General features: G+C 42.2%; 1 protein-coding gene across 1 annotated transcript in view; it reads right to left on the bottom strand.

Moving 5' to 3' along the window:
* The window catches only part of GRM7 (glutamate metabotropic receptor 7), a 567,524-nt gene that overhangs the window by 43,334 nt on the left and 500,176 nt on the right, over positions 1-24,014 (bottom strand). The window contains exon 8 of the mRNA XM_027093810.1: positions 9,023-9,269. Within this exon, the coding sequence (XP_026949611.1) occupies positions 9,023-9,269 (247 nt within the window). The remainder of the gene's footprint in view (positions 1-9,022; positions 9,270-24,014) is intronic.

The following is a 24,014-nucleotide window of genomic DNA, read 5'->3' on the forward strand; positions in this document are numbered from 1 at the left end:
ACAAACGTTTCTTTGACGGACCCAACTTAAAATACTCTTGTGTTTCATAGATCCTGGCCAGATGGTGCGGTGCCAGGCTTAAATGTAAAAGCTGACATAGTTTTCAGGACTCTGGAGAATGATGTGTTTGTTCCTTTGATGCTAAGAACCAGTAGACATCCCAGCCATGTGAACTTTCATCCCATTCTTTAAGTCGAACCAAAGTTGCAGAACAGAGAGGGCAAATATTAATTGGGTTTTGAGGATGCTGAGGTCCAACCGTGATGAGAGACATGTTGGTGCTTCACAGAGCTCTCAGGCAGAAAGACATATGCCTGCAAGATTTATAGCTGCATTTATTTCTGAGGTGATTCTCTGTCAAGGTCAGGGAACATATACTCTTTGCTAAGCTGTACTTACAGAGTGTTTTAAAATGGAATTTAAAGTGAGGGAGTCTCCAGTTAACTCAGGGTTATTGCCTTGAACGTCGAGGAAGAGGGGGAGTCGCAACACATTACCAAAACTAGATTGCACGGTTCCGAAAAGATTAAACATGTGCGATAACCCTGTCATAGAAATTATAAGAAACAAGAGATTATTCTTTTTTGTTTTGACAACACCATGTAATATGTTAGTGAAATGTCCATAATATCGTAACGAATCTACTTGCTTAGAACAATATACGTGGACAAAATAAGACTCCGGACTGCCCATGTTTGCAAGGCTGAATTCAACTCAGAGTTCTCCAGTCTGAAAAACCATCCTGTGGTCTGGAAATTTACCTCCTAACGTAACCTGTTTCCTGATCTGGTGATGATGCCAGACTAGTTGAGGTTTCTGTGTGTGGTGAGTTTTTGTTCGTTTGTTTTTTGCTTAATTGCAGTTTAAAATAAATATCATTCGATTGATAACACTGCAGGATTTCAAAATTTAGAACTATTCAGACAAAAGATGCAGGCAGTGCTGAGTCAGTTAACGTCTGACGTCCTGTGTCTGTCAAAGGAGAGGGCATTATATGGAATGCGTTTTCGAACCAGGTCAAATTCTGTTCTGTCTGAATTGGAACCTGCTTCCTCTAAACACCCCAAATCAGATGTTTGATTTGCTCACTCCTGTCTGCCATTGTTGGGGCATGGTGGCCTTTTTTTTTTTTACTAGCACAGCAGTACAAAAACTCACTCTGGAATTTATAGATTTTTCTTTACTGTTTCATGGCCCTGAAAACAACCACACAGAAATGGATTTGAACGAACAACATGAAATGTCTTCTGTCACTGTTCGCCCAAGCTTTCCAGTCTCACTGTAACCTGAACATGGTGATACACTCCCCTCTTTGAATACCTGTAACTTCGACAAACTTCCGGTCCCAGTTATTTTTAAGTAGCTGTATAAGATGGTTATCATTAATTTATGAAGCCACCTTTAAATTGACAGAAAAGGAGAGCACCGGATCAAACTCTCTGAAACAAGACAATCCTGGCAAAAAGTTTATTTCTAAGCAGCACGTCCTAAAAGTACTTTTTAACCGGAAGGTTGACTTAAAACATTTTCATCTTGCACTCTTTAAACCAAAAGGCACCAACTGAGAATGGAGCTAGGGAGAATTTTTTAATGGATTGAGATTAAATCTATCATTTTTACCCAGGGAAACTTCCTTCTCATTTATTCTCAGGCAGTTTCATGTAAAAGGACTATTAAAGTGATGAGCTGCAGTGTTTTGAGACAAGCACTTGTCCTGCAAAAACTTGAAATCTCACTGGAATACAGTTATATATTCACTGGGACAAAAGAATGCCCTATTTAAAAACTAGGACAGATCGCGTTGATATGGAAAAAGGAAATAGCGATGTGAACAATACATCTGAAATTAAAGACTGAGTTGCTGGCATCCATGTAAAATCAATGGGAAATGTAATTACTCTTTGGAAGTACTCCTGTCCTGTCTTACAGTTCTTAAATGGATTAAAAAGAAAAAAAAAAGAGAGATTATTTGTACTCAGAATACCATTATAAAAACAAAGATGGAAAGAAACATAGAAATGATCTGGTAAAAAGTTCCATGTTAGGAAAGAGGAAGACTAGCCCACATTATGAAGCGATATTTCTCCCCTCCCATGATAGGACCTCTCTGCTATCTTTCATGGAATCTCTCTAGAGAGAAGTCTCGCTATTGATTTTATAAGTATAGTAGGAGGTTTAGAGGAAAACAAAAGGGGGCCTTTTCTTCAAAGCCACCCCATGATTTTAATAACTCTACTCCATGTTTTCTACTGTTTGTTTTCCCACAGTTTGAAATGCACTGACTCCAGCTGGACAAGGACGTTTGCCAAAGCAAGTGTTATTTTTCACTATACTGTCATATCACTTAGGCTGAAACAGGGAGGTGCTACTATTACTACTACTGCTGCTATTATTATTTCATAGCATATATCCTTTAGTTGAGAGCTCAAAGTGATATATAAGCATCAATGGTGAGTCAGTAACAACTCTTATGGCAGCCCACTCCCATGCCCCCGTTCACACGTCACACGAGTCACCATTTCTTCTAAGGTGTTAGTGTGAATGCCCTTGGTATTTATTGGTAATTCTTGGGTTTGACTAATGTTGAAATTTATCTTTAGACTCTTCAGGTCTTTCACTGAACCTTTCCCCGCTTTCTCAAATCAGTGAAGTTGGTCCACTGTTTCTCTAAGGCAGAATTATGAGTCCCAAATCATCTTCAACACGATATCAAGCCCAGGAACCATGACTATTTTGGGTTTAAGATGGTAGGGTCATTCATTGCTTTTTGAATGAATATATTTCTGGGGATGTATTTAATTTAAAAATAAACCAGAACAAACGTATTTACTAAGCTTATGAAACACCCTCCTTCTCTCCCTTCAGGTTTTCCACATTGCCTTCTCAAATCATAGTCTGAACACATGCATTTAAAAATAATCTCTCACCATTGAGAGTTTTAAAGTAGGCTGACCAGCACCACTTTTGCCATTATTGGCTACTTGTTCAGGAAAGACAAATGTGCACGCGCCCAGTCCAGTCACGTGTTCTCCAGAGAATAAACCAGGCCCGTGACCCACAACAGCCCTTTACACTATGCTTAGCAAATATCTTCAAAAACGCGTTTCTTCACATACATGGATTTCTAGGTAATCATGAACAGTTTTCATGGAAACATTTCTAATTCTCAGTGGAGACAAGAACACACAAATAAATAAAAAGTAGATTGTTTCTTACCTTTTGGAAAGCAGGCAAAAGCTATACTGTTGGTGGGATAGTGTACCAAGTAACAGACTTTTGTACACTCTTTCTTACTGGTGGTATACAGTCTACAGGAAAAGTAAATATATAGGTATGTATAAAATAAAAGTGCACACAACATTCATTTTTATTCTTTTTTCTTTCCTTTTGGAGAAGAGGCTGCGATAGAGACCATAGACATTATGCTCACTCTTTCACTGGGTTCAGTAGCCTTTGGAAGACCAGTTGACCACAATTCAGGTACCTCTGAACATGGGAGTACGGGTGCCTCTTGGTTTAAGGCAGTTGGGTTTTACTTGTTTGAACTGGAGCAGGTGAGGGAACCAGCCCCAAAATAATGTATCTATCTGCTTAGAGCATTGTTTTCTTCCTGTTGCCATCCTATTTTTTCTCAGCCTAGTCCATTCATGCTGACCTGCATGATTAGTCCAGAAAGATGAAACAAGTAACATAATAATGTAGAGAATGTCAGGGATCCAAACAAATGAGGAAGCAAAACAAAACAAAACGAAAACCAAAAAACCATAGCAAAGTGACACAGCATAGGAGCGTGTTCCAGCATTTTCTAGGCATTGTTACTTGTGTAGGGTTTGGTGCCCTCGTCCATTTTCTAGCAGTTGGGGGGTTTAATTGAACAGCACAAGTTTTTATTTATATATTTGCTTTACAATATATGCAAACTGGTAATTAAAAAACAGCACCAGAATACAAACATGTAGTTAAAAAATCTTATTTTTGATTGTTTACTTTAGGTATAAATGGTCATTCTTTTAAAACGTGCTTCATTGCAATATGCACATTGTCTTAAGCTAGTCTTTTGCACAGTGTGTGTCCAGCCTCTCTCTCAGGGTCAGTTTATCAGTCACATGGCCCCATATCCAAAAAGGCGGTGAATCCCACGCTGTCCACCTGCCTGCCATCTCTAATTGCTAGGCAGTTCCAGAGTAAATTATCTGTAACCGGTCAGGGTACTTGAGCAGTTTCTCTGCACTGCCTAGGGGCATTGGCTCCGAAAATGGATGGTAGTTTAGAACCTGGTAGCTTAGGGCTGCTCATCCTCCATGCACTGCAATCCTTTACAGGTCAGGAAAGCATCTGACCAGAGGATAGTTCACAGAGCATCTTCTGGTTGTGACTAGTCCAGGTGAGGAAGGGAACGGTCCTTACCCACCATCCCAATAAAGCTGTGCTGCCTCGGTTAATACTATTCATCCAACGGGAAAAAGGTCTCGGTGGCCACGGATAAGCCAAGAACCACGTCCTCCTGTTGATCTGGCATCTTCAAGTTTGCCTCGAACATACATCTGCCAAGTCAACAATAGAAAGTTGGGGGAAACATGCCACATTCAGGACACAGCTGCGAGAACCAGAGCTTGAGGTGCCTTTCTTCTTAGAGAAGGCATCATGGTGGCCAGATCTAAAGCTATCCACATTAGGTCAGGCACTTGTGATCCTCTAGCAGCAGAAATATTGTTTTTATACATAAAAATACAGTAAGTAGCTGAGCTACACGCTTAGGGCCCCTGCTGTTTTTCAGGCTGAGTGTAGAAACCAACAAGCATTGGCCCAACTCTGACTGTCCAATAGGGTGGCAGTTCACAGATACATTAAAATTTTTGAGCAGATTTACTTTTTTGTTGAATCCACGCAGAAAGAAGTTTTTCTTTCAGACAATGGAATTTGAAGTGAAGAGGCAACCTAAGAGGAACACTGAACTTCTTGGGGAAAAATCAAGCAGTACAGGGGCAGTTTTAATTTCTGCCCGTATTAAGCCAACAAGCAAATTCGTCTTTACGTGGACATGTAGTTGCTGTGTGCCACTGGATGAGCAGAAGCGAGCATGCACCAGATAGCGAACTGCAGTGATGGAGCAGAGCTGTGAGAAATGAAAACACTGAAGACTGAAATACATTGAGACTAAACGTGTAGAGAAACAATAAGGCACATTTCTGTTCCATGATTAACTTCGTAGCTCATTCTATAAATTCAACAGTCTCCCAGGTACACTCCCTCAGAGAATAGTAGACAGAATTTCCCCTTTGGAAAGACATATTCCTTTCTTAAGTACGTGGTCTGTGCTTTTATTTGTTTCTTTTTAACCAGACAGTTTAATTTCAGCCAATAATTTGTCTCTGTTACCAAAGTGCAGAAATTTGACATACTTTGAGCTATATTTGGTATTAAATAGAATAGAAAAATAATGTTCTCTCTCATCAAAACAGTCATGTCTATTTTCATTAGTTGAATTTTCACTACTGTCCTTTTTATACATTCACTTTTGCATTACCAAGGACTGGTTTTCCAGATATAACTGCTATCTATGATATCACTATTTCCATATTAGTGGCTCCTTAGGGATCGTTTAAAATAGCTATAGGTTTGCATTTTTGTCTCACCTCAGATATTTCATTCCATTCAGTTGACTTTGTCCCAGGTCAGCATCATTGCTAAAACCTTGGGAGGTATTTCAAATATGGGCTGAGACTGAGCGTCCCAGAGTGAAATCCTTGCTCTTAAGATCTCTGGCTGTGCTCTCCAATGGAATAGTCACAGCCATGGATGGCTATTCATATTTATTTAAAATGAACTAAAAGTTTCAAGTGTATTTCATCAGTTAAGTAGCCATGGTTCAAGTTCTGAATTGCCACAGGTGACTAGCGGTTTCTATACTGGACAGCACAAACAGAGAACATTTCCATTCATTGCAGAAAATTCTACTGGACAGATTTTGTGCAGAGAAGGTCTTTTGATTCCTCTCAGGGACCTTTGGGAGCTGGGTCGTCAGAAACCCCAATGTTTGGAGGTACATGAATCTCCTCCTATAATTCAGCAAATATCTGGGCAAATTATTGACGATTAGTTTTAGGGAGTGTCTACACAAAACCAAAATAACTAAAATAATTTTTAAAAATCTTTTGGATTGGCTCTAAGACAAAGGCTCTTTTTGGTTTCATTTTTTTCCCCCTGAACTATTTATTCTTTGTTCTGTGTAGACACCAACACATCAACAGTGACAAAACCCAACAAAACTTTTTCAAGAGAAAGGCAGCAAATGAATTCCAAATGGCATAATTGTCGTGACTGACACAGGTCATAAGATGCTTGGATTTTTGAGTTAGTAAGATGAGGCCTCTACCTGGGCAGCCTTCTTTGAGCTCAGGTTACTCCTGTCTTTGCAGACAACACAGCAAGCAGGAATGCATTTCACAGCACATTTAACCAAAGAGTCCACAGCCACACATCATTAGATTCTGTATATGCAAGCTGTATTACCAAATGAAGAAGCCAAAAGAGTAATTTCTGCATTAGAATTACGACATGTCACCGATGTTCTGAGAAACAGAGCAGCAAAGAGCAACAAGCATGGGTTTGGGAGTCAGACCTGGGTTTCGGACCAAGCTCTGCTGCTAACTAGTGTGGGACTTCGGTAATATCCCTTGATCTCCCTACGCCTAGGATTCTTCAGTAAAAGGAGAATAATGATCACCAGTCTACAGAGTTACCATGAGGAGTAAGAGATCTTCCACCCAAAGCATCCTGTTTACTGCCTATTTCAAAGGGTAGCTGATGGGTTTTTGTTATTATTAGTGTCGGTGTTAGTATTAGCATTTTAACAGCCACGATCATACCCCACATAGCCTCCACAAGGATAGAACCTCATCATTAAAGGTTAACAACAGTTAAAATGTTGTTTAAAAAGCTAGTTATTTCTAAGTAGCATAGTGTTAGATTAATTATGCAACTTCAAAACTCCTAATTTGGTCATTAATTTTCAATACATGTAGACTTTTGACCATATTTTCTGCTTATTGATTTTGGACGTGTGTGTGTGTGTGTGTGTGTGTGTGTGTGTGTATACAGATATAAATGTAAAACTGCTGTTGGAACGTCTTCAGGGTGAGGGTTTTATGAAAAATCTGGCAAGGGGTCCTAGAATAAAATGCTACAAAAGTATAACAGTGCAGGTATATTTATCAATACAGGATACATATAAATAGATGCATAAATATGTTCATGGAAATATTTTTATTGGCCAGTTCCATCTGCCTTGTGGTGTTTGGTCTGCCTTTAACGTCACCATCACGTCTGTGTAACCAGTCACACTGAAATGCGGGCTTTTTCACCTTTACAGAAATGGAAGAACATTAACATGTAATTGACATGCTGTTTTTTTAGATGTATGAGATTTGATGCCGCACTTGTGACATAGATATTATCATCTCCATTTTATCCATGAGAATGCTGAACTTCAGAAAACCTCAGTAATTCTCAAAGCCACAACGCTGGTAAGTGGAGTGGCTTGGATTTGAACCCAGGTCTGTCTCAACCCGAAGCCTCTTCCTACACCGCATTGAATATCACAGCAATTCTCTATCTATTCCCTTTCCTTGGAATTGACCATTTTTTTCTGAAGACACAAGAACAGAGCCTGACCATCCATTGTTTCTCCCTCCTCTCACCTGTCCCAGGATCTCTCCTATTAAAACGTCAACGTGAAGCCCATGATGTTGTTAATGGGCCTTTGTTTCCTTGTCCACAGACTCTCAAGCTTTCACCGTAGTCATTCAGCCAACTATTTAGAAATGGATTGGGCCAAGATCATGGGAACTTTGTACAATAGTTGTCAGGGTTAAACTCAGTTGTCTCCTGGATTTTAAAGATCTCAGTTGTAGAGCATAAAGAATTACGTCAGAGTATTTAGAATAAGAACTACTTTCTGCTTGGCAGTAAACCTTTGGCTACAACAAAATCAGCTCATAACTGAACAGTAAGTCTTGAATGACTTAATGGCCAACGTGAAACCTCCTCTAGTTTAAAACAGGAAGTATCGTGAACACGCTAAACTGCCTCATTCTATATGGAACTAGTCAAAATGTCCTGGCAAACAAATCCTAGGAGTGATATGTTTAATCTGAAATGCACTCTTACCACCATAGTATTAGTAAAATTAGCAAGTGGGGATTTTAAGAATTTAACTCTGGTTAAATGGTCTTTCTTTCCTTTTCTTTTTTTCTTTTTTAACAAACTAGTGTCTGTATGTCCGTCGTCTTTGTGGTCGTTCGCAGGGATGAATAAAGGCTACCCAGGCATTGCAGACAGGCCATGTAGGTATCAAATCTGGCATTTCATCCTTAATCCCACCTCTAATATTTGTCTTTCATGGGATGAAACTCCTGTGGAATTGTCTGGTAGGTGTTTTCCCCACGTGGGGATGCCATTAGCGTGGTAGCGTCTGGGCCTGTATACTTGCGTGAATGTTTCCCGGCTTTATTCAATATGCGATGTGTTTTTTGTTTCTACAAGGCTTGGTTAGTAAAGAATCATAACTTTCTCCACATTCACGTTCCAGTGCAAGGAAGTTATGCTTCCAAAATTCTTAAATATTCCAATTTCTTTCCTACTGCTGCAGCTCAATGGGATGTCGAAGGTTCCCTAGCAGGAAGCTGATCCCCTAAGAGGAAGGGAACGAGGAAGGTGGCTCATCAGCTGTGCTTATGTCAGTTGGAGGGTTTGGGACCAAAGGATAAGAAGCCAGGGAAGGGGGAGATTTCACACTTCTGAAGCAGAGCCTCTGAAAGCTGCTTTCCAACAGGGAGCAAAAAGAAAATGGTGGCAAGAATGAGCACACTCTTAAGAGCAGACGTGAGCATTTGCCAAGGCAACCCAGCCCGTAAGACAAGAACGGTCACAGTCTTTCTCCAAAGAAAGGCAAGCACACGCCACGTTTGCCAGAGCTTCCTGACGCAGGCTGGGGAGATGGAAGGAAAGGAGAGATACTTACTGTTTGGGTCTACGTTCTCACAGAGTTCTGTCTTGGCCTCACCGTTGGGTCTGTCACTGGGCTTGTGTGACAGCCGCGATGACATGGTGGCTGCTGTGACTACGGCCTTGAAGCTTCGCTTGCGTTTCTGGACATTGAGTTCAGGGTGGAAAATGATGATGTACACTTTCGGCATGTATAGCATCCCCAGCGCCACTGATGCACTTAGGTTCATGGAGATGGTAAGCGTGGTAGTTTGTATGTAGAGCTAGGAGACACAACACACAAGACACTATTACAAATAAAATGACCGCAGAGGGAGGCTAAGCACTTAACAACGATGTCGAGCATGGCTGTGTCTGGGAGAGAAAGCATAACAATCCCCGGGGAGACAGAATGGCTCTGCACATTTCTTGGAGAGTTTATACATACATACATACATATATATATATATATATTTTTTTTTTTTTTCCATTGATTGAAAATCATTGGGGGAATCCGTGTGCAGGCCTGTCCTGGAGAAGTATCCTTCATTCAAGTTCAGGGTCAACCTTGAATCAGACTTGAAGTCCCTTTACTCAGAATGGCAGCTGGATAGGAAACCATGAAGATCATATTTGCAACCTTGAGTAAGGGGTAGTTGTTTCTTTTCCCCTCATACATTCACAAAACAATTAACATTACATGATCTCTTGCTACATAGCTAACTCTGGGACCTTATTTGAAAAGTCATTATGTCAATATTTGTATCTTTCTGCATGTTTTTAAGAAAGGGTTCACCTTCACCGTACCTACATAGTAGTGAGTTGAGTTTCCCTGGAAGGTAAGCCCTTCTCACTTCATGCTGATTTACAAAACACCAATGGCAAGGGCCAAGATGTAGTGATGTTGGCTTGTCCGGTCTCCACACATTGACAGTTGCTAAAAGGCTACAAAGCCTCATTCTGACATGCGTTACGTGTAGTTCGGACGGTACCCCCATAGCTGTCCTTGTGTCCTTTCGCTTCCTTGAGAAATCAGTAGAGCAACCCATTCACTTACTGTTCAGTGCGTTAAATCATTGTCTTGCCTAAACTGGAAAAGATGAAGGTTGAAGGGGGTGGGGAATGGTAAGATCAGTAGCTACAGACAACTTGCCTTGGTCCAGTTGCATTAATGACGTGCCCTGTCATGATCCAGAGCCCGTCATTCATTTAGACATGTTTGAATCTAAAGCCTAGATTCAATGTGAGGTGATGGATGTGTTCATTAACTTGATTGTGGGGTCATCATTTCACAATTGTACACGTTGTCTACATTGTACACCTTAGAAAATAATGTTGTATAACCTAAATATATGCAATTTGTAGTCATCAATCATACCCGAATAAAGCTGAAAGTAAATGAATAAACAAACAGGTAGATAGGTGAATGAATAAATAAATTTCAAGTACATTAAAAAAAAAAGAAAGCCCACGTGACTAGCTCCCATGGCCTTTTACATCAGTGGAAAACCTAGCCTCTTTACAATGTATTTGATCATGGTTTTCCACAACTATGTCTTCCCTGGTATCTGAGGATAAAATCCCCATCCTTAATAGATTCTGCAAGGTCACACGTGGTCTTCCCCCTGCCTCATTTTTCAGACTAATTGCCCACCACTCTCCCCCACCTCTCTCCCTAGGACACCATCCATGTGGCACTCCTTCAGGTCTTGAAGATGCTGGGTTCATCCAACCACAGACCTTTCTACATGCATGCATGTGATTTTCCTTTATTCCTGTCTCCTTCTGTATGGAATGTTCCTCCTCTGCTTCTTAGAACATCCATCCCAGTCTGCCCCACCCCCACAGCCTCAAGTCTCGGCCAGCTTCTTTACCTACAGGCACTCAAAACACTTGTTTTTTTTTCTTTTGGTTTTTGGAGTTTTTTTGATTATGGCTCTCCATTTGTAATCATCTGCCCACTACCCTGATTGTTTGACTGCCCAACTCCCCAGCTAAGCCACAGGTTCCACAAAGGCAGGAATCTCGTGTGTGTAGTGTGTCATTGTGTCTGCAGTGCTGGCAAAGAGTAGGCGCTTAATGGTCGTGCAGTGGAGGAGCTCATGTGTTTATATAAGGGGCACGTTCTTCCTACTGATGAGTCTGGTCAAACAGCCTTTCTCTAAATATACGAGAATTGGCATCAGACCTATTAGCTGCCTGGCCATTTCTGACCTTATTTCTTCAATCTGAGGCTCTGGAGAAGAAACTAAAAGAGACTTTGCCATCTCTTCTGGAAGGAGTACTGTTATCCAGCAAACGTTAATTTGAATGGGCATGTCTCTGAACGCTTTCAGGGAGCTGCCAGCCGCTAACTGTATAATACATAGTAAATGTAAAATATAAAGACAAGACAATATTGAATTAATGATCCTTTTTTTTTAACATCTTTATTGGAGTATAATGGCTTTACAATGGTGTGTTAGTTTCTGCTTTGTAACAAAGTGAATCAGCTATACATGTACATATATCCCCATATCCCCTCCCTCTTGTGTCTCCCTCCCACCCTCCCTATCCCACCTCTCTAGGTGGTCACAAAGCACCGCGCTGATCTCCCTGTGCAGCTGCTTTGGTTGTGAACTAGACCATGTTTTAAAGTTCATCTTTTCCTGTGAGAGTACCTTTAGACCTTCAGCTCCATTCTGCTCTGCTGCCTACCCTATCCAAGAAAGTCTTACCATAGAACAGAGTGTTATGAACCTAGGCAATGTCACTTCCTTCCCTCATGGTCATTGCCGTCGTCCTACTAATGAGGGCTTTGCAAACCATGAATTAGCCAGTCCAAGAAAGAAAGGGTTATAAACTAACCCATGGGATCTTAAGCTTTGTTTCTCTTTCTCCACTCAAAAGCAAATTTTGCAGTTGAAGAAATCATCCATAGTTCGTTTGTGTTGAGTTTATGATTTATATATAACTGTAACTTACATATGCTTATGTACATGTGTAAATGTTTGTGCCTGTATGTGTATACATACATGCTTTTTCTCAACAAAGACTACTTAGCAATTTAAGACTTCAAAAGCGATGCTGTTTATTTTATGGAGGGTTTAATTTCGTTATTTTCAGGCTAGAGTCCGTCAAGACTTTGATACTTGTTTTGAAATTTTTATAATTTCTGGTGACACTTCCGAAATCTATGAAAACCAAAAGGAACGTCACTGACCAAATTCCTATGCCCCCAAACCCTCTATACATTGCAGAGTGGTTAAGAATGAGGAATCTAAAGCTAGTCTAACTTCAAATCCCATTTACTTGTTTTGTGACCTTGGACGAATTACTTCACCTCTCTCTGCCTTAGCTTCCACATCTGTAAATGGGGATAACATTAGTCCCTACCTCATGATGTTATCTTGGTGACTGAATGAGTTACTATTTGTAAAGTGCTTAGGACAGGACCTAGCGTGTAGTAAGTACTATGAAAGTATTTTTGAATAAGTCATATGGGTAGATAGGAAGGCTGCAGTCTGCAGAGAACACAGAGGTATTGATTCACAGGGATAGAACCCCACTCAGCCCCAGGAAGGGAGCTAAGTCACTCTTTTTTTTGGCCTTTGGTGGGACGCTCACCTTTTGACTCTGAGTTTTCATCCCAGCAGCCCCTTTGGTACAATTTTTTTAGCAAATTGCAACACACTTATTTTTAGTGTGAAGGCCATTCCTGTTCTACCCAGTGCTTACTGTAAATGAACATTGTGTATTGTAAAATTACCCTGTTTGATTTGGGGTATTGTACACCATTTTACTTTCTCCTCCTTATAATTTCTTCAGAGATGGGAAGGTGTTGGTGAGCGTTACTGATCCCTTTTATCAGAGCACAGGGGTTCTGGCACTCCTAGCTGGGATCAAGCCTCTCCCTGGGACTGACCTCATCCTGTCTGGCTGTCTGAGGCTCATCTCCAGTGGAGAAAAGTCTCCCCGACCACAGTCAATCCTCGATGGCTTAGGCTTGTGGGAAGGATGCTGACTGCCTTGCGATGTCCACGTGTTTGGACACTTAAGCCTTAATTTTATCATCAAGTTAAATAAATTTCCAGAATCCAGTTTCTATTCCTTGGTTGAATGTGGCTTTTCTACCAAGCCCCATGTGTAATCCAGCGTATATAACTAAGGAACATCTAGGCAAGGGATTCAGAGTCAAGCCGGCAAAGTGTTTTTTAAATTTTTTAAATTATTATTATTTATTTTTTTAATTTTTGGCTGTGTTGGATCTTTGTTGCTGCACATGGGCTTTTCTCTGGTTGCGGCGAGCGGGGGCTACTCTGTTGTGGTGTGCAGGCTTCTCACTGTGGTGGCTTCTCTTGTTGAGCATGGGCTGTAGGCGCGGGCTTCAGTAGTTGTGGCACACGGGCTCAGTAGTTGTGGCTCGTGGGCTCTAGAGCTCAGACTCAGTAGTTGTGGTGCACAGGCTTAGTTGCACCACAGCACGTGGGATCTTCCTGGACCAGGGGTCGAACCCGTGTCCCCTTCACTGACAGGCAGATTCTTAACCACCGTGCCACCAGGGAAGTCCCCGGCGAAGTGTTCTACACAATACTCTAGAACAGCAGTTTTCTTAAAATGTGATGCACGGAATCCTTGGCTGTAACCATTCTGTCTCTCAGTTTCCTTACTTGTAAAAGGAAGATAATAATAGTTCAGTTTTCAAATGGTGGCTTTGAAGATCTAATTCATTAATATATGAAAAGTGCTGAGACTTCCCTGGTGGCGCAGTGGTTAAGAATCCTCTTGCCAATGCAGGGGACACGGGTTCGAGCTCTGGTCCGGGGAAGATCCCACATGCCGCAGAGCAACTAAGCCCGTGCGCCACAACTACTGAGCCTGTGCTCTAGAGCCCGCGAGCCACAGCTACTGAGCCCTCATGCCACAACTACTGAAGCCCAGGCTCCTAGAGCCCGTGCTCCGCAACAAGAGAAGCCACCGCAATGAGAAACCCGCGCACCGCAGTGAAGAGTAGCCCCCACTCACCGCAACTAGAGACAACCCGCGTGCAGCAATGAAGACCCAACGCAGCCAAAAATAACTAAATAAAATAAATAAATGAATTTATTTTTTTAAAAAGTGCTTAGCATAACGCCTGTGAAACCCATGAAATGTGAGCTGCTAATATTTATATTTATATTCTGCCTAATATTTATATCAGAAGGCTGGGGTATAGATCTCCAGATAAGTCTTCCTCAGTAACTGCTGTCATATATTTTAAACTTTTAATATAGGTCTCATTTATTAACTAGAAAGTAGTTTCTGAAAATCCAGGCCTATTCATGTCTTGTCTGATTGACACGTACCAGCACGTATACTGTTAAAGACACAGCTTTGTGCTGACGGCAGCGTCAGGCAAAGCCCAGCTGAATCTGCCCTGCGCACTTTCTCACCTTGGCCTCAAAGTTCATTGTCAGATAAATGTGAGTGCGTATCATGAGATGCCCCTGTTGCTTTAGAAATCGGTGTAGCATTTAGCGTTATTTGAGTTCTTCTGTAGGTCTTGATTGCTAAGATACTGAGAAAGTTGAAAACTCTATAGTGCTCTTGAGCGAACTTTGAAACTTGCCATCTCTTCTGTGTAACTTTCAGAATCAGTTTAACTGAAGACTGTTTTGATAGATTCCAGGGCAAGCTGTTAGTGACCACATGCTGTAAATTCACTGTGACCTCTATTTGCCAGATAGGCTATGTGAGAGAGACCTTACTTTTCCACTACTGGTGCATTCGTCCGCTTATCAGGTTGCCATTTTCAGTGAGATACAGTCATCCATCAGTATCCACGAGGGATTGGTTCCAGGACCCCCTGAGGATACCAAAACCTAAGGATGCTCAGGTCCCTTATATAAAGTGATGTAGTATATGCATATAACCTACGCACATCTTCATATACTTTAAATCATCTCTAGATTAATTATGATACCTAATGCAATGTAAATTCTATGTAAATAGTTGTAAATACCATGTAAATGTTGTGTAAATAGTTGGCAGCATGCTGAAAATTCAAGTTTGCCTTTTTGGAACTTTATGGAACAATTTTCTTCCAAATATTTTTCATCCTCAGTTGGTTGAACCCATGGTTGTGGAACCCGTGGGTATAGAGGGCTCACTGTACTACCACGTGGCCTCACAGACCATTGTGATGGTGATAGGGCCTTCTCCCTGCCATCAGGCAGCCACATCGTAGTGGCAGAAGGAACACAATCTAGAATCAAGTCATGCGTAATGTAGTAACTGCACATCGCATCCTTTTTCTCACAGTGTCTACTGGCCCCTGCTTTCTTCTCCCCTTGGCATGTCCTCTGCTCACCTGTTCTGCCTCTGATAGCCTGTTTGCATTTGATGTTCAATCCAAAGATTCCTTCTACATAAAGCATCCCCACGTCCCCAGTCAGGACGATTGCCCTGTTGGCCCCTTTGATGAGGTACAGCGCCAAATAGCACTTAACCTGGTCTGAAGAATACGGTCCGTTGTGCTGTAACGCGTGCTTTAAAATGCAAATTCATCCTGATGAGATCGATATATTAGGGAACGATTTGAGGATAACACGAAGTTCACGAAGTTTACAAATGTGTGATTTCTTCTGCAAGAAACACCCGGTGAGCACAGCAAACTGCACCCGGCCAAACCCAGCCTCGTGGGCTACACAAAACACACACACGCCCCGCCCTCAAGCATCTGCCCAAGTCCCCCTCCACAGTTTCACGATAGCTCACAAGCAGCAACACTTCCGGCACTCGCTTCCAGGTGCAAACTTTACGTCCTTTCTTTATAAAGGTAGAGTGACATACGTATTACAATATTTACGCATTTCTTAGCCGTTGAACAGGTGTAGAAACGATGCCACCATTTTTATTAGATTCCTTTCTTTTCTAATGTCACTGATGACGTTTCTGCGTGTTACATCCTTAACCCGATTTCTCCCATAAGTCTCGTTCATTCTATTGCACAATTTTGCTTAGCATGGTGAGTTTTAAGAACATACATGTCACATTATCGCAGAACTGACTGGATGATAGATCCGACGTCTGCCACAAGGTGTGCACTTACTAAATTCTGCCTGCACGAGAAGGTCTACCCTTGAAGCACGTGTTAGATGTGAGAAATAGCCTTGGCATTCACAGTTGTTTTAAGAAAAGCTAGTATCTGTAGCCTGTTAGTTACCATCATCATCATTATTATTTTGCTATTATTTGTGTGCCTCTGTTTCCTCATTTCTAGAGCGGGGATTATAACAATAGACATCTTGTAAGGTTGCTGGGATCAAATAGGACCATAGGAAAATACGCAGGAGGGTGCCCAGCATGTAGAAACCACTCAACCCAGGGTGTTATTATCACTGATTGATCTACTGGCTGTAACATAAAATGCCTTATTCACTCTGCTGTTCTTTTTCCTATAATTTTAATACATTTTGAAATGATCATCTTTCTTATGGAATCCACCGAATAACAACCTGCTTTAGGGAAAGCCATCTCGCTGAGTTTGCTTTCTGTTTTGTTTAAAAGTATACTCAAACCCCTGTTTTATCTGTCATTGACTGTTTTATGAGAAGTAACCTATTATGTGCTTTCCCAAGTGACCACTGACAAGTGGGACAAGAAAGCTTTAGCGGAGTCTTTTGGTAAGATGGGAGAAGTTTCATAGTTCTCATGACATTCCAAAGTCTGTACAATAAAAATGAAAAATGTGTCTGATATAGTCAGAGTAAAGAGGAAGGGTACATCATTATCTGACAAATGTTTGAAACATTCATATGTCTAAGTTGAAATGGAAGCTCTTGGCAGGTAAGACCAGTGTTTTCAATCCTTGCTTCCTAATTAGAGTCACCATATTTTTGAGAAATAATAACGATACATGGCTGGAAATGAGGCAGGGTGTTTGCAATGGGACTTCTTCGATCGTCTAGAGGGTCAACATACTGAAGGCTTTTGCTTAGTTATGAAATGATGCACGATGGTGAAAGGATTCGGTGTAATGATGAGGAAAAATACTGCTTGTTTTTTTTTGGGGGGGGGAGATACTTGGATCTTCTAGAAGGATGGTATTGGAAAAACAAGGTGTTTCTTGTTAGAAGTGGTTTCAAACTTGGCCTTGGATTGTTGGTTGGTAACGTTGTGCGAGCTGCTTCACTTCTGGCACGCGACAGAGTCAAAATTCAAACCCTAGGAATTTGTTGCCAGAGTGTCTGATATAAAACCCTTCTCATTCTACCCCTACCACAGAGACCTTCTCACCGTTTTGAAAATTAAAAGATAGCACAGTGCCCGGTGGCATGCTCAGAAAATGTGAGTCTTTATTAGAGTAGATGGCCCCATTTCTGTAGAGAGTTTTCAAGCTATTCTATTTAAAACCTATTTTCTTTGAATAGGTGATATATAGATAGATGATAGACAGTATACATAAAGAAATACACACACACCAAATATTATGGGACACAACTCTGTGGACAGGCGTCTGGCATGGAATTATAAATAATGAAGGCAACTAGATAATTATTGGACAAGACCTAGTTTGACTGTGTTTCATTTTTCTCATTTAGTATCTCCAGGCAGACATGATGTTAAGTCTACACACAATTACATTATGTATTTGGAGGGACATAAGACACGCACTCCAGGTGAATGCAAGTCAGTTTCTGGAGCGTGAGATAAGTGATTATGTCAAGCTTGAAATCACCTACATCTCAGTTCTTTGCTCTCCTGACCAGAAACCTGATGCTGTGTCTATTCCCACATGGCATCATCAGAGAGATTCTGTGACTCCAATTGACCACGTCCTTGGGAAGTTCAGGGTTTTGCTCCCCACGCCATCCTAACGAGCTGTGTGCCATCCTAATAGCTAATTCTTCCAGGCAGTCACTTCTGAGTTTTCTGGATACACACTAGCCCTGTGATCCCTCAGTTTTGATTTTAAGAGTTTTTCCTCTCCCAGCTACAAGGTAGAGGTTTTACTCTTTTATGTAGCAATGCTGGCACTATTTGTTCTCTTGTATTATCTGAAAGGTTATTTACCATTCCTCCTGGTTCAGGAGCCCCAGTGTTAGGTCTCTGTCTTGCAGTGATTTAGCATACAAAGGCAAAGCATTTTCCCCACTGTTAGCCTGGAGAGGCACACTTCCGCCAGATCCCATTGGATCCGCTGGAATCCTTGGCCGTATTCTTCAAGACTGAACCTAACAGCATTCTGTAGGAGGCAATGTCAGATTCTGTTTTATAATGTGAAAATACTGGCTTGTACCTCACTGGGGAATACATTAGGTAATAAATGATGATGTTCTCTATTACTTTGCAAGTAAACCAGGGCATTAAAAGAACAGTCTGAACTTAACGTATTCCATTTCTAAAGTTGTCATTTGAAATATTCCACGTATAGAAATGCAAAGCCGTCTAATCTTGCCAACATTTAAGGTCACCTTTATAGTTCTTGTGAACAGAAAAAGACAGAAATCAAAAGAAAATACTGATGTCAAATTAACGGCTAAAAGAAAGAGACAGTCTTGGCATTTCTTGGGAACAGTCAATGTGTTTCAAGTAGGGCTTGTAAAGTGTTCATTGAAGCTGGACCCAAGGGTGTCATTGACCCGAAGACAATGTCAGATTCTTATAAAAAGACAGCGTGTTCTTTTTTTTTTTTTTTTTTTTTTTGCGGTACGCGGGCCTCTCACTGTTGTGGCCTCTCCCGTTGCGGAGCACAGGCTCCGGATGCGCAGGCTCAGCGGCCATGGCTCACGGGCGCAGCCGCTCCGCGGCACGTGGGATCCTCCCGGACCGGGACGAACCCGTGTCCCCTGCATCGGCAGGCGGACTCTCAACCACTGCGCCACCAGGGAAGCCCTGACAGTGTGTTCTTAATCTCAGTTTTCAAAGCCATTGATGATGACTTCCTGATGAATTTTGACAGGTTTTGATCATGGCGGTTAGTTTTGTGAGTCTTCCTCTGTTCCTTTTGGACTCTATCTTTCCCACCTTGCCTCTGAGCTATGGTAGCTCCCTTCCTGCCCTTCAATTCTTCCTTTCCCCTTGCATTAGCTCACATGTGTCGCCTTTGCTTCCCTGCTTTTCCACTGCCACCGGTGCAGCACTGTAGGTGTGGATGGAGGCAGGCCCCCTAACTGCTGGCCTGACGCTGTAGTGTGCTGTGGTACCACTCAGCCAATGGTGTCCCTGGCCGATGGGCACAGCAGCCAACGTCGGGGACCTAGGAGCTGAATTTGCCCACCCAGGGGTAACTTGTGCTCTGAACTCCTCAGCAGCAATCTTAGTTGTGTAATGGTTTAAATCCAGAAGGAGAAAATAATTGCAATCAGACTGCCCAGAAAATTGTAGATAAACAGTGCTCAGCCTATGCTCCTAATTGGAACTGTGAGGGCTCTGAGATGGGGCAGAGAAATAACACTCACCTTCTAAGAGAAACAGAACAAGAGGAGTGAGCCTGGCCGAGGAGGAGTGGCTGCACGGTTTTGATCTTACCTTCACAAGATCCATTTTCCTTTCCTTTTGTTTCCAAGGTCCTGGATCATGGATCTCAAAAGTACTGTTTCCTACCCACTTACTCCCGAGGGCCTGCAGTCTGGCCTCTATCCCTGCCTCCTCTGTATCTGCCCTCTAAACCCTCCCAGACTTCCTATCAGACCTGAGAGGTTTCTTTCCAGGTTGCATTCCACTTTAAAACTCAATGCTGGGCTTCCCTGGTGGCGCAGTGGCTGAGAGTCCGCCTGCCGATGCAGGGGACACGGGTTCGTGCCCCGGTACGGGAGGATCCCACATGCCGCGGAGCGGCTGCGCCCGTGGGCCATGGCCGCTGAGCCTGCGCGTCTGGAGCCCGTGCTCCACAACGGGAGAGGCCACAGCAGTGAGAGGCCCGCGTACCCCAAAAAAACAAAACAAAACAAAACAAAACTCAATGCTGAGGACAGTAGTATAGGGGGCTCCAGCTGTCTTGATGCTTAAACTCAACTTCCCATCACACTTTGAATGAAGAGCAAAATCCTTAACCTGGCCTCAGGAACTCTGCAGGGTCCCCCTTCTGCCTTCCCTCACCTTCTCTAAGTCCTTCAAATATGCAGTGCTCTGTCCAGCCTCAAGACTTCTGCACATGCTGTTCCCTCTGCCTTAGATGCTGTTCCTACTCATCTTTTCCTGGCTACCTCCTACCTGCCTTTCAGGTCTCAGTCTCACTTCCTCGAGGAGGGCTCCTCTGACCCTCACATATAAACTCTGCCCTTCCTCTCTTGTCTGCTCATAGAACATACTATTTCCCTTCATTACGTCAATCACAAGTTGCGATTTTTCACTTGCAGGGTTATTTAATAATTATCCCCTCAATAGAATATTCTCATGAGAGCACAGACCATCTATTTCGACCTACTGTACATAACTCCTGGAACGTAAAAGTATTCAGTTCATAACAGTTGAACAAATGAATGAGTACGATCTAGGAAATATATGTTGTGCAGCCAGGAGCCTTCAAACATACGACAAATGTACTGGCATTGGAGTCCAGAGTTCTGGGTCTGGAGGTAGGGTATGCCACCTCCTAGCTACTGTGGGATCTTAAGTAGCTCACTTAGCCTTTCTAAGCCTGGATATTGGCACACCATGAGGTGACTAATGGCGTCTACCTCCCAGAGATGTGGCAGAGGAGATGGCTTGTTAGTGGTCCTACTTCTTAAACTCTGAACCCATGGTCAAAGTGCAGCCCTGCTACAATGTATGTGTATGTAGCATTGGATAATGTAACCATGTCCAGAGGCTCTTGGGCTTTGAAGAACCATCATTTCTTCCCATTTTTCCAGATACTTTTTCCTCTAGCCATTTCATTGGCTTCCTTTCTTCCCCCGGTCCTTTAACTGGGGCACTCCTCTGGCCCAGTCAAAGCATTCAGAACTAACAGACAGAGGAGGAAAAACACAGAGATAAATTATCCCCTGTAACAGGAACAGAACCAGAATATTTTGTGGAAGTCAGGGAAGGAGAGAGCACTCAGCAGTGAGCAAATCTAGGCAGGGACCATGTTTAATTTATCTTGGCATCCTTGTGCCTGGCACAGGGAACACGTTGAATGTATATTTGATGAATGAGATGGTCTTCACTCATTTGACGAACCCAAGCCTAATCTCCATGTCACACAGCTCATCAGGTCCCCCCAGCCACACTGACCTCTTTCACTTCCCTGAATATGCCCTGCTCTCTTCTGCCACAGGGCCTTTGCATATGCTTTCCCCTTTCCCTGGAATGTTCTCCACCCCATCTACCTCATTCTTTTCATTCTTCAGCTCTCTACTCAAGCATCACTTCCTCCCCCAAGACTAGGTCTTACCACCCTGTTATAAGCTCACAAAGCAATCTTAATAATTCACATTTAAACATTTGCGTGTATGTGTGAGATTAGCATCTGTCTCCCACACCAGGAAGCGTCTGCTTAGCTCCCTGTAGTGTCCTCAGTGCCTAGCACTGTGGGTGGCAAAATCAGGGAGCTTCGTTGATACTGTTAAGGAAGGAAGTTTTGGGGACACAAAGATAAGAGGTGACATTTGCGGTCTTTGGCTTTGTCTCTGGGTTAGCCCAGAGAACAGAGTCAGAAGGGTACCCGACAGGAAGGAGAAAAAGTGTGCTGTTCCCGTGGATTCCCTGTAAGGGGTACTTCCCACTTGGCCCAAGTTGGGAATGGACTCTGCTGTCCTGGGAGCTGCCACCTACGTCTCTTTAACCCGCTATCGTGTGTTCACTAGACAATAGAGCATAATTATCAAGAGTGACTCCTTTGGAGCCCGAAGCAACATTGAAAATCAACAACCCTGCCCCTTTGGGAAGGATGGGAGCTTCTCTTTCAAAAAGCTTGGGCTAACACTCAGGTTAGCAGCCAGTTGTCTCCTCACTAGAGAAAATGAAATGGTTGCCATGACAACTCGATGAAGAGTTCAGGCATTGAGTTTGTTTGTTTGTTTGTTTGTTCTTGACAAAAAGCTGCTGATGCAGACTTAACTGGTAACGTATATGCATTTGTTTTTTTCAATTCTGATGCCTCCTGGAGTTTTTCTGAATCATCAATTACTATCACTTAAAAGAATCCACCTTGAGAAAGTGCGATGGCTCAGACTAGGATAATAGCAGTCAAGAGAGCTGAAGGGGACAGATGAGAGAGGCACTGGGAGGACAAAAATGAAAGGACATGTGGATGCACTGGATGGGAAGAAGTAAGAGTAAGAGAGAAACCAAGGGATCACTTTTTAACATTTTGCCTCCTTTTACGCAAACCCTAGGACAGTATCATCGTAAATCACATCAACACTGTACAAGCCCCAGAGTAGGTTTGAGCTCCCCTAAAAGCAATACAACGTGTCTGCCCCTCCCCAGGCAAGGGTGGACTGGCGAAAAATATCTGCAAGGGATTTGAATCGATACCAGCACGTTTGGATCCTAGGCCCTCTTCCAGGAGTGTAAGGCTCCAGAAATCTACACCAGCTTCATCTCCTGCAACCCCAGTGAGCTCTTATCCTAATCTAGTCACAAGCACCCAGAGCTAGTCCTTCACCAGCATTTACACGTACAGTTAAGATTTTCTTCCCAAGCCTCTACCCAGCGTTTATTCCTACTTGGAATTCTCAACCCTCGCTTAAGAAAAAAAAAAAAAAATCTACTTTCTCCAGAAAGTGCAGAAGAGATCCTCAAAATGGTTAAATAACGGGCATGCGAGTAGATTACTGTCTCTCAACAGAAAATACCTAGGCTCATGTATAGAGCCCTTAAATAACTTCAGAAAAAAAATTCTTAGACAGAGGTCTCTTGTTTCTTCAGACTCTTGAAATGAAACCATGTCAACCTTTGATAGAAACTAAGAAAAATGCATGAATGAGTCTTAAAAAATAATTTTAAAGGCAAATTTTCTATTCAGTCTTGGCTTATGGAATCACCATACATTATTTATGGGGGGAAGACAAAGCGTGAAAGGTCTTCTTCGTAGTGTATTCAGTGATGTCTACAGAGGTCTCAGGCCCACACAGCACAGTGCCCTGCAGAAGTTTCTGAAAAGGTTATTCTCATTTATGTGCAGCGACATGTTTATCATCTTTAACCTAGGGATCATCAGCTTCACAGGGCTGCTGAAACAGTCCAACGGGCATCGCAAATCATGTTGAAAACAGCTGTCCCTGTAAAATCTGGCTTTGTGCTAATAGTCTTTTTAAAAAAAATATTTTATTGAAGTACAGTTGATTTACAATGTTGTGTTAATGTCTGCTGTACAGCAAAGTAATAGTTATACATATATATATATATACACACACACACACACACACACACACACACACATTCTTTGTCATATTCCTTTCCATTATGGTTGGTAACAGGATATTGAATATAGTTCCCTGTGCTACATAGTAGGACCTTGTTGTTTATCCATTCTGTATATAATAGTTTGCACCTGTTAATCCCGAACTCCCAATCCTTCCCTCCCCCGTCCCCCTCCCCCTCGGCAAGCACAAGTCTGTTCTCTAGGTCTGTGCGTTTGTTTCTTTTTCAAAGATAAGTTCATTTGTGTCATATTTTAGATTCCATATATAAGTGATATCACATGGTATCTGTATCTTTCTGCCGTACTTTACTCGGTAAGATAATCTCTGGGTTCATCCGTGTTACTACAGATGTCATTATTTCATTCTTTTTAATGTCTGAGTAGTATTCCATTGTATATATTGTACTAATGTTCTTTATCTCAGGACTATCACCTCCATCTACTTGGTTGCACAAATTGGAACTTTTAAGGGTCATTCTTTAACACCTGCTGTTCCCTCACATTTTACCCTTTATATCTAGTCTGTTACTCAGTTAGCTAGTATTATCTGTAACATACTTCTGGAATGTGTTCTCTTCCCACTGCCCCAGCCCTCATCTTCAATATGATTAACCAGTGAATACACTTAAGCACAGAGAACAGTGGGTACCATTTGTAAATTCTCAAGTGTTAGTTGTGATGATGGTGGTGGTGGTGATGAAGATGATGGTGCACT

The sequence above is a fragment of the Aethalodelphis obliquidens genome, unplaced genomic scaffold, assembly GCF_003676395.1.
Source record: "Aethalodelphis obliquidens isolate GAN/ISIS:26980383/991018 unplaced genomic scaffold, ASM367639v1 scaffold86, whole genome shotgun sequence".
NCBI lineage: Eukaryota > Metazoa > Chordata > Mammalia > Artiodactyla > Delphinidae > Aethalodelphis > Aethalodelphis obliquidens.